The sequence below is a fragment of the Oryctolagus cuniculus genome, chromosome 6 (assembly GCF_051225735.1).
Source record: "Oryctolagus cuniculus isolate XC-2025 breed Fujian yellow rabbit chromosome 6, ASM5122573v1, whole genome shotgun sequence".
NCBI classification, from domain to species: domain Eukaryota; kingdom Metazoa; phylum Chordata; class Mammalia; order Lagomorpha; family Leporidae; genus Oryctolagus; species Oryctolagus cuniculus.
The window spans coordinates 91969393-91985285 of NC_142872.1; the positions used below are offsets into that span (position 1 = coordinate 91969393).

Consider the following 15893-nt stretch of genomic DNA (forward strand, 5'->3'; position numbering starts at 1 on the left):
AGGGAGAAAGATGGCAGTATAGCAACAGGATAATCTGAGTCACACGGGGCAAAATAGAAAAAGGAGTGAAGATTCACACTGAAGATAGAGCCGTGGGAAATTCTCGATGGGAAGCCCAGGAGAGCAACAGAGACTGGGAAGGTTCACACCAAAAGAGCAAATAGGCAAGGGAAGTGGAGGAGACTCGGACTGGGGAGGTTGGCACCAGCCAGTAGCAGGCCGGGTGAGAGAGGAAATCGAAGCAGCACATAGCAGCAGGAAAGCTTGGCACACTGCTCTGGAAGTTCCACGCAGGAAAAAAAGAGAAGGCATAGAGGAACAGAGGTCAGGCACCTCCCTACCCACCTCCCTCCTCACACCTTCCCCCACCTAAACCTGCAGCTGGCTGGGAGGGGCCATTTTGTTTGTTTACATTTTCAAATGTAAGCAGGGGGTTGAAGACTTTGCCTCTCACACACACCCCCATCAATCATGGGGCAGGGGTCACCTCAACATACTTCCCACCCAGGAACAAGGACCACAACATTTCAGAAGAATTTCTTCCCCACCAAGCAAGCTGTACACAAGGAGAAGTCCTGAGTACTGGAAACTCAAGCCGCCCCACCCACCAGTGAGAAGTGAGCCAGGCTACAGAAGGTAGGGCTCTGTGCTTTCACTTGGAATGCACAGACACATAGCAGCTCATAACAGAAGGAAACCTCACCCCGGTTAGAATGGCTCACATTGAGAAATCTACCAACAATAGATGCTGGCGAGGATGTGGGGAAAAAGGGACACTAACCCACTGTTAGTGGAAATGCAAACTGGTTAAGCCACTATGGAAGTCAGTCTGGAGATTCCTCAGAAGCCTAAATATAACCCAGCCATCCCACTCCTTGGAATTTACCCAAAGGAAATGAAACTGGCAAACAAACAAGCTGTCTGCACATTAATGTTTATTGCAGCTCAATTCACAATAGCTAAGAACCCAAATGCCCATCAACAGTAGACTGGATAAAGAAATTATGGGACATGTACTCTATAGAATACTATACAGCAGTCAAAAACAACGAAATCCGGTCATCTGCAACAAGATTGAGGAATCTGGAAAACATTATGCTGAGTGAATTAAGCCAGTCCCAAAGGGACAAATATCATATGTTCTCCCTGATTGGCAACAACTAACTGAGCACCAAAGGGGAAACCTGTTGAAGTGAAATGGACACTATGAGAAACAGTGACTTGATCAGCTCTTGTCCTGACTGTTGATGTACAATGTAATACTTTATCCATTTTAGTAATTTCTCTCTGCTTTGTTCTAGTACTATTGGTTGAACTCTGTGATTAACACACAATTATTCTTAGGTGTTTAAATTTTAACTGAAAAGTGATCCCTGTTAAATATAAGAGTGGGAATAAGGGAGGGAGGAGATGTACAATTTGGGACATGCTCAATCGGACTTGCCCCAAATGGTGGAGTTAGAATCATGCCAGGGAATCCCAATACAATCCCATCAAGGTGGCATGCACCAATGCCACCTCACTAGTCCAAGTGATCAATTTCAGTTCACAATTGATCACACTGATAGGTCTAAGAGTCAAAGGGATCACACAAACAAGACTAGTGTCTGCTAATAATAGCTGACAGAATCAAAAAGGGAGAGAACGATCCATCATGGGAAGCGGGATACACAGTAGACTCATAGAATGGCAGATGTCCTAAACAGCACTCTGGCCTCAGAATCAGCCCTTAAGGCATTTGGATATGGCTGAAGAGCCCATGAGAGTATTTTAGGCATGGAAAGCCAAGACACCCTGGGGGAAAAAAAAAATAAGACCTAAATGGAAGATCTCTGCGAGTGAGATCCCAGTGGAAAGAACGGGGCCATCAAAGAAGGAGGTACCTTTCTCTGAAGGGAGGAGAGAACTTCCACTTTGACTATGACCCTGTCAGAATAAGATCGAAGTCGGCAAACTCAAAAGGCTTCCATAGCCTTGGCAACTCATGACTAGAGCCTAGGGAGATTACTGACACCATAAACAAGAGTGTCAAATTGTTAAGTCAACAACAGGAGTCACTGCGTACTTACTTCTCATGTGGGATCTGTCCTTAATGTGTTGTCCAATGTGAAGTAATGCTATAACTAGTACTGAAACAGTATTTTACACTTTGTGTTTCTGTGTAGGTACAAACTGATGAAATCTTTACTTAATATATACTGAATTGATCTTCTGTATATAAAGATAATTGAAAATGAATCTTGATGTGAATGGAATGGGAGAGGGAGCAGGAGATGGGAGGGATGTGAGTGGGAGGGAAATTGTGAGGGGGGAGAGCCATTGTAATCCATTAGCTGTACTTTGAAATTTTATATTTACTACATAAAAATAAATTTAAAAAAAGAAAACAAAAAACAAAACAAAAAAAAAAGGAAACCTCACCACAAGAAAATCTCCAAAGATTAGAAGTGCAGTTCGTTAAACAGGGCGATATAACCCTGAACACACCAGAGACTAACACAGGGGCATCCCACAACTGTGAGGAAAAGGGTAGGTTATATCAGCAGAAGTGAACAACCCCCTCTAACCAAAAAACCAGAGGAAAGCTACAAAGCCCTATGGGAGCCTTACATTGGATACCCGCTCCACCCTGGAATACTGAAGATAGCAACCAAGCCACATCCAGCACACACCTCTTGGAACTCACTAAAAGTATAGACGTCCCACTAAATCACAAAGACACAAAGAAAAAAGCAACATAGCAAAATTTATGGGGTACAGGAAAAGCAGTGTTGAGAGGAAAGTTTATAGCAGTTGGTACCTACTTCAAGAAATTGGACAAATAAATAAGCTATCAATGCATCTCAAAGATCTAGAAAAATAACAGCCAATAAACCCAAAACTAGTAGGATAAAAGAAATAATTAGAGAATAACCAAAATTGAAACAGAAATAAAACACAAAAGATCAGCAAAATGAAGAGCTGTTTTTTTGAAAAAAATAAACAAAATTGACAACTATTGGCCCAACTAACCAAAAAAAGGGAGAAGACTCAAATCAATAAAATTGGAGATGAAAAAGGAAATGTAACAACAGACACTACAGAAATAAAGAGAATCATCAGAAATTACTAAAAAGAGCTGTATGCCAACAAACTGGGAAACCTAGAAGAAATGGATAGATTCCTGGACACATACAGCCTACCTAAATTGAGCCATGAAGACATAGAAAACCTAAACAGGCCCATTACCAAGATGGAATTTGAATCAGTGATAAAGACCCTCCCAAAAAGGAAAAGCTCAGGACCAGATGGCTTTACTGCTGAATTCTACCAGACATTTAAAGAATTATAATTCTTCTCAAGCTATTCAAAATACTAAAAGGTAGGGAATCATCTCAAATTCTTTCAATGAAGCCAGCATCCCCTTAATTCCTAAACCTGGAAAAGATGCAACAGAGAAAGAGAACTACAGACCAATTTCCCAGTTTGCATGTATGATGAACATCAACGCAAAAATCCTCAACAAAATTCTGGCCAATCGAATCCAACAACACATCAGAAAGATCATTCACCAATCAATCAATGGGATAGATCACATTAACAAACTGAAGAACAAAAACCATATGATTATCTCAGTAGATGCAGAGAAAGCATTTGATAAAATACAGTACCTATTCATGATGAAAACTCTAAGCAAACTGGGTACTGAAGGAACATTCCTCAACACAATTAGGGTAATTTATGACAAACCCATGGCCAGCATCATATTGAATGGGGAAATGTTGGAAGCATTCCCAATGAGATACGGTACCAGACAAGGATGCCCACTCTTATCATTGCTATTCAATATAGTCCTGGAAGTTTTAGCCAGAATCACTAGACAAGAAAAAGAATTGAAAAAAGGATTCAAATCAGGAAAGAGGAAGTCAAACTATCCCTATTTGCAGATGACATGAATCTATACACAGAGGATCCAAAAGACTTCACCAAGGGACTATTGGAACTCATAGAAGAGTTTGGTAAAGTAGCAAGATATAAAATCATCACACAAAAAACAACAGCCTCTGTACACAGACAATGCCATGGCTGAGAAAGAACTTCTAAGATCAATCCCAGTCACATTAGCTATAAAAACAATCAAATACCTTGAAATAAACTGAACCAAGGATTTCAAAGATCTTTACAATGAGAATTACAAAACATTAAAGAAAGCAATAGAAGAAGATACCAAAAAATGGAAAAAAATCTTCCATGTTCATGGATTGGAAGAATCAATATCATCAAAATGTCCATACTACCAAAAGCAAGATACAGATTCAGTGTGATAACAATCATAATACCAAGAACATTCTTCTCAGATATAGAAAAAATGATGCTGAGGCCGGCGCCGTGGCTCACTAGGCTAATCCTCCGCCTGCAGTGCTGGCACCACGGGTTCTAGTCCCGGTTGGGGCACCAGATTCTGTCCCGGTTGCTCCTCTTCCAGTCCAGTTCTCTGCTGTGGCCCAGGAGGGCAGTGGAGGATGGCCCAAGTCCTTGGGCCCTGCACCCGCATGAGAGACCAGGAGGAAGCACCTGGCTCCTGACTGCAGATCGCTGGCCGCAGCACGCTGACCGTGGTGGCCATTTAGGGGGTGAACCAACAAAAAAAAGGAAGACCTTTCTATCTGTCTCTCTCTCTCTCTCTGTCTAACTCTGCCTGTCAAAAAAAAAAAAAAATGATGTTGAAATTCATATGGAAACACAGGAGACCCAAAATCGATAAAGCAATCTTATACGACAGAAAGAAGGCTGGAGTCATCACAATACCAGATTTCAAGACAAACTACAGGACAGTTATAATCAAAACAGCCTGGTACTAGTACAAAAATGGATAGAAAGATCAACAAACAGAACAGAAACATCAGAGATCAATCCAAACATCTACAACCAACTATCTTTGACAATGGAGCTACAATCAATCCCTGGAGCAGGGACAGTCTCTTCAACAAATGCTGCTTAGAAACTGGATCTCCACATGCAGCAGTAAGAAGCAAGGCTCCTATCTTACAACTTACACAAAAATCCACTCAAAATGGATTGAAGACCTAAATCTACAATTCGATACCATCAAATTATTAGAGAACATTGGGGAAACCCTGCAAGACACTGGCATAGGTAAAGAGTTCTTGAAAAGACCCCAGAGACACAGGCAATCAAAGCCATTATTGACAAATGGGATTACTTCAAATTGAGAAACTTCTGTACTGCGAAAGAAACACTCAGGAAAGTGAAAAGGCAAAAGACAGGTTGGGAGAAATTACTGCAAACTATGCAACTGATAAAGAGTTAATAATCAGAATATAAAAAGAGATCAAGAAACTCCACAACGAAACAAGCAACCAGTTTAAGAAATGGGCAAAGGACTTATACAGACATTTTCCCAAAGAGAAAATCCAAATGTCCAACCAATACATGAAAAAATGCTCAGGATCCTTAGCCCTCAGGGAAATGCAAATCAAAAGCAAATGAAGTTTCATCTCACCCCCGCTGGAATGGCTTTCATACAGAAATTAACAAGCAAAAAAAGTTGACGAAGATGTAGGGGAAAAAGTACCCTAATCCACTTTTGCTGCTAATGTAAACTGGTAAAACCACTATGAAAGACAGTTTACAGATACCTCATATATCTGAATATAGACCTACCATACGATCCAGCCATCCCACTCCTGGCAATTTACCCAAGGGAAATGAAATCAGCAAATAAAAGCATTATCTGCACCTCCATGTTTATTGGATATCAATTCACAATATCTAAGACATGGAATCAACCTACATGCCAATCAACCTTAGACTGGATAAATTATGGGATATGTACTCTATGGAATACTACCCAGCAGTAAAAAAAAAAAAAAAGAAATCATTTGCAACAAAATGGATGAATCTGGAAAACATCACACTATGTGAAATAAGCCAGTCCCAAAGGACAAATACGATATGTTCTTCCTGATCTGAGATAACTAATAGAGCACCTAAAAGAAAATCACTAGAAGTGAAACTGATACTTTGAGAAATGGTCCTTGTCTTGACTGTCAAAGAACATTGTTTTTTTTCCTTTTCTCTTCCTCCTACTACTTGTTGAACTCTTAACATAGAGTTAATGATATGTGTATAAAGTCAGTTCAAAATAGATCTTAGGGGCTGGCACTGTGGTGCAGGTTAATCCTCTGCCTGTGGTGCTGGCATCCCATATGGGCACTGGTTCTAGTCCTGGCTGCTCCACTTCCTATGCAGCTCTCTACTATGGCCTGGGAAAGCAGTAGAAGATGGCCCAAGTGCTTGGGCCCCTGCACCCACGTGGGAGACCAGGAAGAAGATCCTGGCTCCGGCTTCAGATTGGCACAGCTCCGACCATTGTGGCCATCTGGGGAGTGAACCAATGGAAGGAAGACCTTTCTCTCTGTGTCTCCCTCTCACTGTCTGTAACTCTCCCAAATAAATAAATAAAAAATCTTAAAAAAAAAAAAGAAAATAGATCTCATCAAAAAATGGGGGTGGGAATAAGAGAGGGAGGAGGAAGTTTGTAAAGCTGTATAGTTCTGCATACATTCTTACGGACTTACTTCTAAGAATACAGTTTAAAAACTTGCCATGGGATCCCAAATCCCATTAAGCTGGGTGGTAAAAATGCCATCTTAAGTGTTAAAGGAATCATATTAAGGGTTAAAGTGATCATGTAGATAGGATTAAGTGTTAAAGAGTTCATTTAAATAAGGTCAAGGGTCTGGTTATGATAGTAGATAGAATTAAAAAGGAGAGAATGTTCCAACATGGGAAGCAGTCCATACAGCAGACTCATAGAATGACAATCGCTCTAAATAGCACTCTGACCTCAGAATTAGCCCTTAAGGCATTCTGGTCTGGCTGAAAAGCCCATAAGAGCATTTCAGGCATGGAAAGCCAAGATACCATGGCAAAAAAGTTTCCTACATGAAGGATCTCTGTGAGTGAGACCCCAGTGGAAAGAAGTGGCTATCAAAGGATGTACTTATCTCTGAAGGGAGGAGAGAAGTTCCTTTTTGCTTATGGCCTTGTCTAAATATTGATGGAGATTGTGGATTCAAAAGGCTTCCATAGCCATGGAAGCTCATGTCAAGAGCCTTAGGTGATCACTGACATCATACATAAGAGTGTTAATTGTTAAATTAAATTTCTTTAAAATATTATTTATTTTACTTGAAAGTCACAGTTACACACACACAGAGAAGGAGAGGCAAAGAGAGAGAGAGAGAGGTCTTCCATCCACTGGCTCACTCCCCAGATGGCCACAATGGCTGGAGCTGCATCAATCCAAAGTCAGGAGCCAGGAGCTCCTTCCAGGTCTCCCACACTGGTACAGGGGCCCAAGGCCTTGGGCCATCTTCTACTGCTTTCCCAGGACATGGCAGAGAGCTGGATTGGAAGTAGAGTAGCTGGGTCTCAAACTGGCACCCATATGGGATGCCGGCATTGCAGGCGGTGGCTTTACCCAGTACACCAGAGCACCAGCCCCAATTGTTAAATTAATAACAGGAGTCACTGTGCACTTACTTGCCATGCAGGACCTCTGTCCTCAATGAGTTTTATTATCAGAATTAACTGTAAAACTTGTTCTCAGTTTGTGGGTGTGTGTGGAAACTGTTGAAATCTTTACTTAGTAAAATAATAATAATATTAAGGGAGATTAGCTTAAATTAAAAAAAATTAACATCAAATAATGTGCCAGGGTCTTATGCGTTAAGCAACTCATAAAATTGATCTCTCTTAACTCATAGTAAGAAAAGGAAAACAGGGGCCAGTAGTGTGGCATAGAGGGTAAAGAAACCACATGCAGTGCCGGCATTCCATATGGGCACTGATTTGAGTCCTGGCTGCTCCACTTTCGATCCCGCTCTCTGCTATCACCTGGACAAGCAGTAGAAGATGGCCCAAGTTCTTGGGCCCCTGCTGCGGATTGGCACAGCTCCAGCCGTTGCAGCCAACTGGGGAGTGAACCAGAGGACAGAAGACAGTCTCTTTCTCTTTCTGCCTCTCCTTCTCTGTGTAACTCTTTCAAATCATTAAATAAATCTTTTTTTTTAAAAAGAAAACGAATCATTTCAGTATTGTTTGCAGCTTTAGGCTACAGAGCACCCTACACTATACAAATCTGATTTAATAATAAATAGGATTGAACACAGAATCAAAACAAGCCTCCTAGCTAGAAGAGAGCTTATTAACCCAATCATATATACTGAGAACAAATAACATTACCTTCCTGAAATTTTTTTAAAAGATTTTATTTATTTATTTGAGAGGTAGACTTACAGACAGTGAGGGGGAGAGACAGAGAGAAAGGACTTCCTTCCATTGGTTCACTCCCCAAATAGCTGCAACGGCCGGAGCTGCGCTGCTCCACACCAGGAGCCAGGATCTTCTTCCTGGTCTCCCATGCGGGTGCAGGGGCCCAAGCACTTGAGCCATTTTCTACTGCTTTCCCAGGCCACAGCAGAGAGCTGGATTGGAAGTGGAGCAGTCAGGACTAGAACCAGTGCCCATATGGGATGCCGGCGCCACAGGCAGAAGATTAACCTACTGAGCCATGGCGCTGGCCCCATATTCTTTCATTTATTGTTTGAGAGACATCCCCAAGTGCCCACAATGGCAAAGGCCAAAGCTGAGAGCTGGGAACTCAATCCAGGTCTCCCACGTGGACAGCAGGAACCCAATCTCTTGAGCCATCACTGCTGCTTTTCAGGGTCTGCACTAGCAGGAAACAGATCAGGACAAGGATGGGAACCCAGGCATTGGAATGTGGGACGTGAGCATGTTATTGCTAGGCTGAACGCTGACTCCCTTCCTAAAGTTTTTATCTGTTAAGGATGAGAAATATATCTTTGAAGTCTCTCACTGCTTCTATAACAGTTTTCAAAGACATTCAAGAATGTCTTTGCAGTGTAAGACCATGTAGACAACCACTAATATAGATTATATTTAATCAACATAAAAATCTCACTGGAATTATAAGCAGTTAGTCTTCATTATTTTTAATTAACTGAGAACCTACTGTATGCACTATTCCAGGGTGATACAGCAGTAATAAGATCCCTGCCCTCAAGAAGCTTACATTCTAGTTAAAACAACATAGAAAAATGTCATTACTGTGGTCAAAGAACACAGCAATCTTTTTGGCAGTCATTTCTTGTGACACTACCGTGTTGAGCCCTCCTTCCCAAAGCTCTGTCTTTTTCCTGTGCCACGGTTAAGCTGCAGATTTACACCTGGTGCAGAACCTTATCACTCTAGGTTTTACATGCATCAGTGTGTCTGATTCCTCCTATGTTTCAACTAACTGAGATCTCTGAGGATGCTGACCCTAGTATCTGACAAACTGGCTATCACTTCTGGCTCTCTGTTACCCGCCAGTTGAAGTCTAATACAAATGCACAGGCCTGGGCCATGAGCACTGTCATATAGCACCCTGTGGAAGCAGGGCTCTATACTAACTAGTGCCACAAGCACAGCTGCTCCACCACTTGGGAATCCCACACTGGTAGCACTGGCCCCACAGGCCTCTCTCTCCTGGAGAATCAAGGCAGAGCAGATCTATTTCTTAACTGCCTAATTATCCTCACCAAAAGGAAAAACACCCTCTGCTAACCTCAGCATTCCTGGCCAGTCAGCTCTCTTGGCTTCCTCATACCCTTACAGGTTGGTGCCACTCTGCTGTATTTTCTCTACCTACCCCTCTCTGCAGCCAAAGCAGCTATTGCCCACTTTCTACCACGTAAGGAGTCTTTGCAAAAGAATTACATTTCTGGGGCTGGCACTGAGCAGCAGGTTAAGCCGCTGCTTTATGATACCACCGTCCTATATCAGAGTGCCAGTTCGAGTTCCAGCTGCTCTGCTTCTGATTCAGCTCCCTTTTAACATGCCTGGAAAAGCGGCAAAAGACAGCTGGAGTGCTTGGACCCTTGCCACCCATGTGAGAGACCCGGATAGAATTCCAAGGCTTCTGGTTTCAGCCTGGCCAAGCCCTAGCTGTTGCCAGCAACTGGGGAGTGAACCAGTAGATGAAGATGCCTTTCTCTCTGTGTGTGCTTCTCCCCACTTCTTCTCTGTTACTCTTTCAAATAAATAAATCTTAACGGAAAAAAAAAATTGTACTTCTGAGTTTCTGACCCTACAGCGTTCAGAGAATTATGCCACAGTACTGTGCTACCTTCTGAATTTCTAGAAACCTATCTTCCTAAGTTTTCCACAATGTTCAATCTAATCCTCAAAGGCTCTATACAATACCAATAAGCTCTTCCCACTATACCTTGTTGACTTAATTTCCCCATCACTCCCTAGTTCACACCCAAACTCCAATATATTCTCAGTCCTAGTCAGTTCTTCTTATACAAGTTGTACGTTCATCACAGAACATCTCCATGTGCTTTTTATTTCAAACATCAGTTCACAGCAAGTCACTCTCAGGGGTCTCCTGCTCACAGGGGCAGGGCAGGGCTACGGAGACACTCATCAAGTGCTTCAGACAACCAGAAGGGGAGGGACCAGAGTGCTTGGGGGAGAGTGGAAAGCGGTAGCTCGAACAGGTGACATCCAAGCTGAGTCTTCAAGAAAAAAAGTCTGAGTTAGGACTGCCAAGACAGAGAGAGGGAAGAAGCATCATGGGTCCTAAGCTGCTGTAGAAAAATGCAGGGGAAGAGTAAAGAGAGAACTGGGGCCGGCGCCGCGGCTCTCTAGGCTAATCCTCCACCTGCAGCGCTGGCACCCCAGGTTCTAGTCCCGGTTGGGGCACTGGTTCTGTCCCAGTTGCTCCTCTTCCAGTCCAGTCTCTGCTGTGGCCCAGAAAGGCAGTGGAGGATGGCCCAAGTGCTTGGGCCCTGCACCCACCTGGGAGACCAGGAGGAAGCACCTGGCTCCTGGCATCGGATTGGCGCAGCACCGGCCGTGGCGGCCATTTGGGGGGTGAACCAACGGAAGGAAGACCTTTCTCTGTCTCCCTCTCACTGTCTAACTCTGCCTGTCAAAAAGAGAGAGAGAGAGAGAGAACCGGAGGCTAGACTACCACAGGCCTATACAGGACACCGAGCAGCGGATCTAATCACCAGGTAGTGACAGAAAGGAAGGAGCAGTGGAAATGAGCTCACACTACAACCACACTAAGTCGGTTGACTTATTCTCTTAAAATGGCGGCCTAAGCATTCGGATCTGGCTAAAATGCCCATCAGAGTTTTTCAGGAATGGAAAGCCAAGACACTCTGGCAAAAAAATGACCTAAATGAAAGACCTCTTGGTGAGATCCCAGTGGAAAGAACGGGCCATCAAAGAAGGAGGTACCTTTCTCTGAAGGGAGGAGAGAACTTACTCTTTGACTATGGCCTTGTCTAAATAAGATCGGAGTTTGTGAATTCAAGAGGCTTCCATAACCTTGGCAGCTCATGACAAGAGCCTCGGGTGATTAGTGATGCCATAAACAAGAGTGTCAATTGTTAAATCAACAACAGGAGTCACTGTGCACTTACTCCTCATGTAGGATCTCTGTCCTTAATGTGTTGTACTATGCGAATTAACGATAAAACTACTATTCAAACAGTACTCTATACTTTGTGTGGGTGCAATCTGTTGAAATTTTTACTTAGTAAATACTAAGTTGATCTTCTGTATATAAAAATAATTTAAAATGAATCTTAATGAAGAATGGGAAGGGAGAGGAAGTGGGAGATGGGGTGGTTTGCGGGTGGGAGGGTGATTATGGGGGGAAAAACCGCTATAATCCAAAAGTTGTACTTTCGCAATTTATATTTATTAAATAAAAGTTTTGTAAAAAAGTTTATAAACAAGAGTGAATATGATACCTAAGTAAGTTCATAATCATGTTCTAAGATTCACCTCCTGTATTTTTGTTCTGGCTGTATAACCATTATGGTGTAGAAAACAAGAATATTTTATTCTTGTTCTGATATGTCCTACTAATGCATGTTTATGGAATAAAATTGCCATGGTTATTTAAAAAAAAAAAGGCAGGCTAAGAATTGTGTGAAAGAAGCTTACATAGGAGAAAAATGTATTCTTTCATTAGAACACAACAGAGGAAATGGCATTGTAACCTGCCTACATTACCAGCATCCCATATGGGCACCAGTTTAAGTCCCGGCTGCTCCACTTCCATTTCTCCCTGCTATTGTGCCTGGGAAAGCAGAAGAAGATGGTCCAAGTGAGACCCAGAAGAAGCTCCTGGCTCCTGGCTTTGGCCTGGCCCAGCTCTGGCCGTTGTGGCCATCTGGGGAGTGAAGCAGCAGATAGAATACCACTCGCTCTCTGTCTCTCCCTCTTCTCTCTCTGTATAACTCTAGCTTTCAAATAAATAAATAAATCTAAAAAAAAAAAATAACAAAACAGAACAGAGCAGAAACAAATGTATTTCTGCCAGCTCTGCAAAGTTACACATCTTATTTCCTAAGATTAACTGTGAGTCAATTATAAGTCATAACAGGAGAAAACAAGGGTAAAATGTCTTAAATTATTTTAAAAACTAGATATGAACATTGCAGGATTTTATATGAAAAATGAGTGCACTTTTCTAACTAGCTCTGAATATGTATAATTACCAATCTGGATGTTGGCAATAGATTCAGTCTGACGATCACAGAGTGGACTCACACCCAAATGATACTTTTTTTCTATATCTCCTACAAATTGAAAAACAGATAGAATTATTCATATGGAACACATCTATTAGTTAAATATATATTTAAAATCTTCATCATACCTGTAAATTCCTTAGGAAGAACATATTTAATTCTGAGAGAATGGCTTCTCAATAAGTTCTTTAAATAACTTTAAACCTACTCACACATAGAAAAGGTTACCATGGTGACATCTTTATTTAAATGGAGGAAGTAGAAAACTTCACCAGGTATTGCCCAAGACCATAATTCTGTCAGCATTTTAATATAAAACTTAGGATGTTTAGAAGGAAGGTACTTGAAACAAAGACCCTTGGATCTGGATTTAAATTCATATGGCCTTGCCCTCTACATGTGACAAGGATGTAGTAAGTTCAGAGAAATCTTTCTATACAATAATTTCCAGCTTGATTTGGAGTGTGTGTGTGTGTATCTTCCTTCCAAAGAGGACTACTAATTTTTAAAACAGATGCTTAATTTATATATTATCAGCTACATGTGCATTACTAAATTGTCACCAAAAATACCAAACACCTACTGACACACTCTCATAAATGGTTATTTTATGCAAATGATACTAAAAAATGAGCTGAATAGTTTAGTTATCACTCAGTACCGTACTTGCCTTGATGGAAGAATTCTTCTGTTACTTTCTCACTCCACTGCTTGCTTAATTCCCAGGTCCGACATGGGTTACAGATATCAGCACATTTCAAAGCCATCTAGCAACAAAAATATTAAAATTGTGTTAAGAGAAAAAGGCAAAACCTTAATTGTACTAAGTTTAATAAATCTGAGTATACTCCAATAGCAGGAGAAATAACACTTTAAGAAAATATTGCAACAGATTCATTTTTTATATTAAGTGCATGATGCTACTAGATCTACCAACTGTGTTTAACATTAATGCTGACCATGAAGCTGTAACACTGCAAACCTAATTATACATGCTTGATAACACCAAGAAAACAAGCACAGGACTGTATTAACCACAAGATATGAATAAATAAACCAGAAATAAATAATCCAATTCTTTTCCCTACTTTTTTGATGTAAAACTTTGTTAGAATATTATATCACTGATTTACAGAAATTGTGTTTTCATCAGAAATCCTGAGCATGAAAATTGCAAAAGCAATGGTGCCTTTGTAGGTAAAGATTCACAAATGATCTTCTGAAAACTTAATGTACTAAATTCCTCAGCTTTCCCTAAGGATGTAGCCACTCTGAAAAAACCATGCTCCAGAATATTTTATTTTGGGGGCTGGCTCCGTGGCAAAGTAGGTTAAGTCTCCATCTGCAGTCCTGGCATCCCATATGGGTGCTGGTTCAAGTTCCGGATGCTCTACTTCCAATCCAGCTCCCTGCTAATGGCCTGGGAAAGTAGCTGAAGATGGCCCAAGTCCTTGGGCCCCTGTACCCACGTGGGGGACCTGGAAGAGGCTCCAGGCTCCTTCCTTCAGATCGGCCCAGCTCTGGCTGTTGCAGCCATTTGGAAGTGAACCAGCAGAACTTTTTCTCTGTCTCTTCCTCTCTCTGTCTGTGACTCTGCTTCTCAAATGAATAAATAATCTTTTTTAAAAAGAATATTTAATTTTTATTGTAGTAGCCACTGGATTTACCCAAGAAATACAGGTTTTGCAAGCCCCTGTTTACCTGTAAGACCAAATGCCTATGTCTGGTGTCTTCCAGGCATAAGTCACCTCTATCCAAATGGGACCTAAACAACGACAGATACTCATTCTGGCGACTGATGTCGGTGGCTAGTATCAGAGCACCTATCTGAGTCTCCATTTGTTGCCTGGAGTTGGGGAAATACAAAGAGAAAATATAAGACTTTAAATTAAATAGTTACTTGACTCTGGTTTGTTTAGACTTAATATTTGGAAACTTTATAAAACTGTGTGTTATCCTAACTGCCATTCGAGTTAAAATTTAATTCTAAAGAATGCATCCCAAAAAACTATTAAAATAATCAAAATTAAAACCAAGAAAGTTTGTAGGGAAACATCAATATGCTAACATTCCATAAAAGTTGTCTTTAGTCTATCCGCCAAAATGGAATTATTTGCTTAAAAAAATCAATATAACTTTGGTTTGGCGTTTGAGAAAATTCTTTTCAGGAAAATTCTTGTGTTGAGGGTAAACAACTTTGCTTTCTGTTTTGGGTGCCTGAGAGTTACGGGCAGAAGATTCAGACAGTCCACTGAACCAGGCCTCTATGGATATCTTGCTGAAATGCCTGACGGAATCCTTTGGGGATCCCACCAAGGATATGATGTGGTTCAGATTCAACTATGTTTTCAGGGTCAAATCAAGAAACCAATTATCTGTATATTAATATCCAAATTTTCTAGAAGGAAAAAAGTAACATGTTAATAAAAATAGCAAATACATGATACAATTTTTTCAAACTGTCTCAAGTCAACTAAGAGAAATGCATTCTTAAAAAAGTTCTGCCTTTTGTTTTAACAGGTTGTAGCAAATGTTATCTTTGCAGGATGACCAGTAAAGTGATGTCAGATGAAAACTCTCACAGTATTGAATAGAAAACAAAACAAACCCTAAAAGAAGAAAACATGAAAGAATGCTGTTAGGTAGCCCTCCTTATTTTCAGTTGTAATTGAAATCTGAGAATTCAACAGGGTTAATCATTAAATGCAAAACATGATGAAAAGGGAATAATGAAACAGGCATTTTAATCTGTCGTAATAAAAAAAATTCCATGATCTGTATATACAAATTCTATATGGTTTAAGCAATCTTTGTATTTGTACTACAGCAAGAAATGATTTCACTTACCAGAAGTATTGTCATACTCCAAATGGTAACCATGAATAAAGATTTAAAAAAATATAAAATAAAGTCCAGCTTTTTCCTTATAGCCATTACAAAAACACTTATTTTTTTTATAAAGCTGTTTTAAATTATGAAAGGGAAAAGGAAAGAAAAATGAGTATAATTCAAATTTTAATATCCAAACATATTTTTACGCCTCACCATTTTTCTCAACTTGGATGGTTTACATGTCTTTTCGACGTTCTCTAAAGTGCGTTTTCTTTCTCTCAGTGTGCCCTAGTAAAGGTTTTGGTTTGTGGGTCACATTACGGCAGTGGTATGAGATTTTATTCACTCCCATCATATTGGGCTTATTTGTAATAACACTTTTTGTTAGGCTCTTAAATATCCTGATTAACTATTTTTTCTAAAATATTAGTGCTT

The 15893-nt window shown here is 40.7% G+C and overlaps 2 protein-coding genes across 7 annotated transcripts in view; one reads left to right on the top strand and one right to left on the bottom strand.

Annotated features, from left to right (window-relative positions):
• Window positions 1-15531, top strand: part of MTFR1 (mitochondrial fission regulator 1) — a 98988-nt gene extending 83457 nt beyond the window's left edge. The window contains exon 8 of the mRNA XM_089336276.1: window positions 15147-15531. Coding sequence (XP_089192402.1) covers window positions 15147-15176 — 30 coding nt within the window. The 3' untranslated portion in view covers window positions 15177-15531. The remainder of the gene's footprint in view (window positions 1-15146) is intronic.
• The window catches only part of PDE7A (phosphodiesterase 7A), a 131382-nt gene that overhangs the window by 2603 nt on the left and 112886 nt on the right, over window positions 1-15893 (bottom strand). For all 6 annotated transcript variants that reach the window (XM_002710533.6, XM_008255575.5, XM_089336270.1 and 3 more), the window contains 3 exons: window positions 14328-14472; window positions 13297-13393; window positions 12594-12674 (listed from right to left, as the gene is read on the bottom strand). In XM_002710533.6, coding sequence (XP_002710579.1) covers window positions 12594-12674; window positions 13297-13393; window positions 14328-14472 — 323 coding nt within the window. The remainder of the gene's footprint in view (window positions 1-12593; window positions 12675-13296; window positions 13394-14327; window positions 14473-15893) is intronic.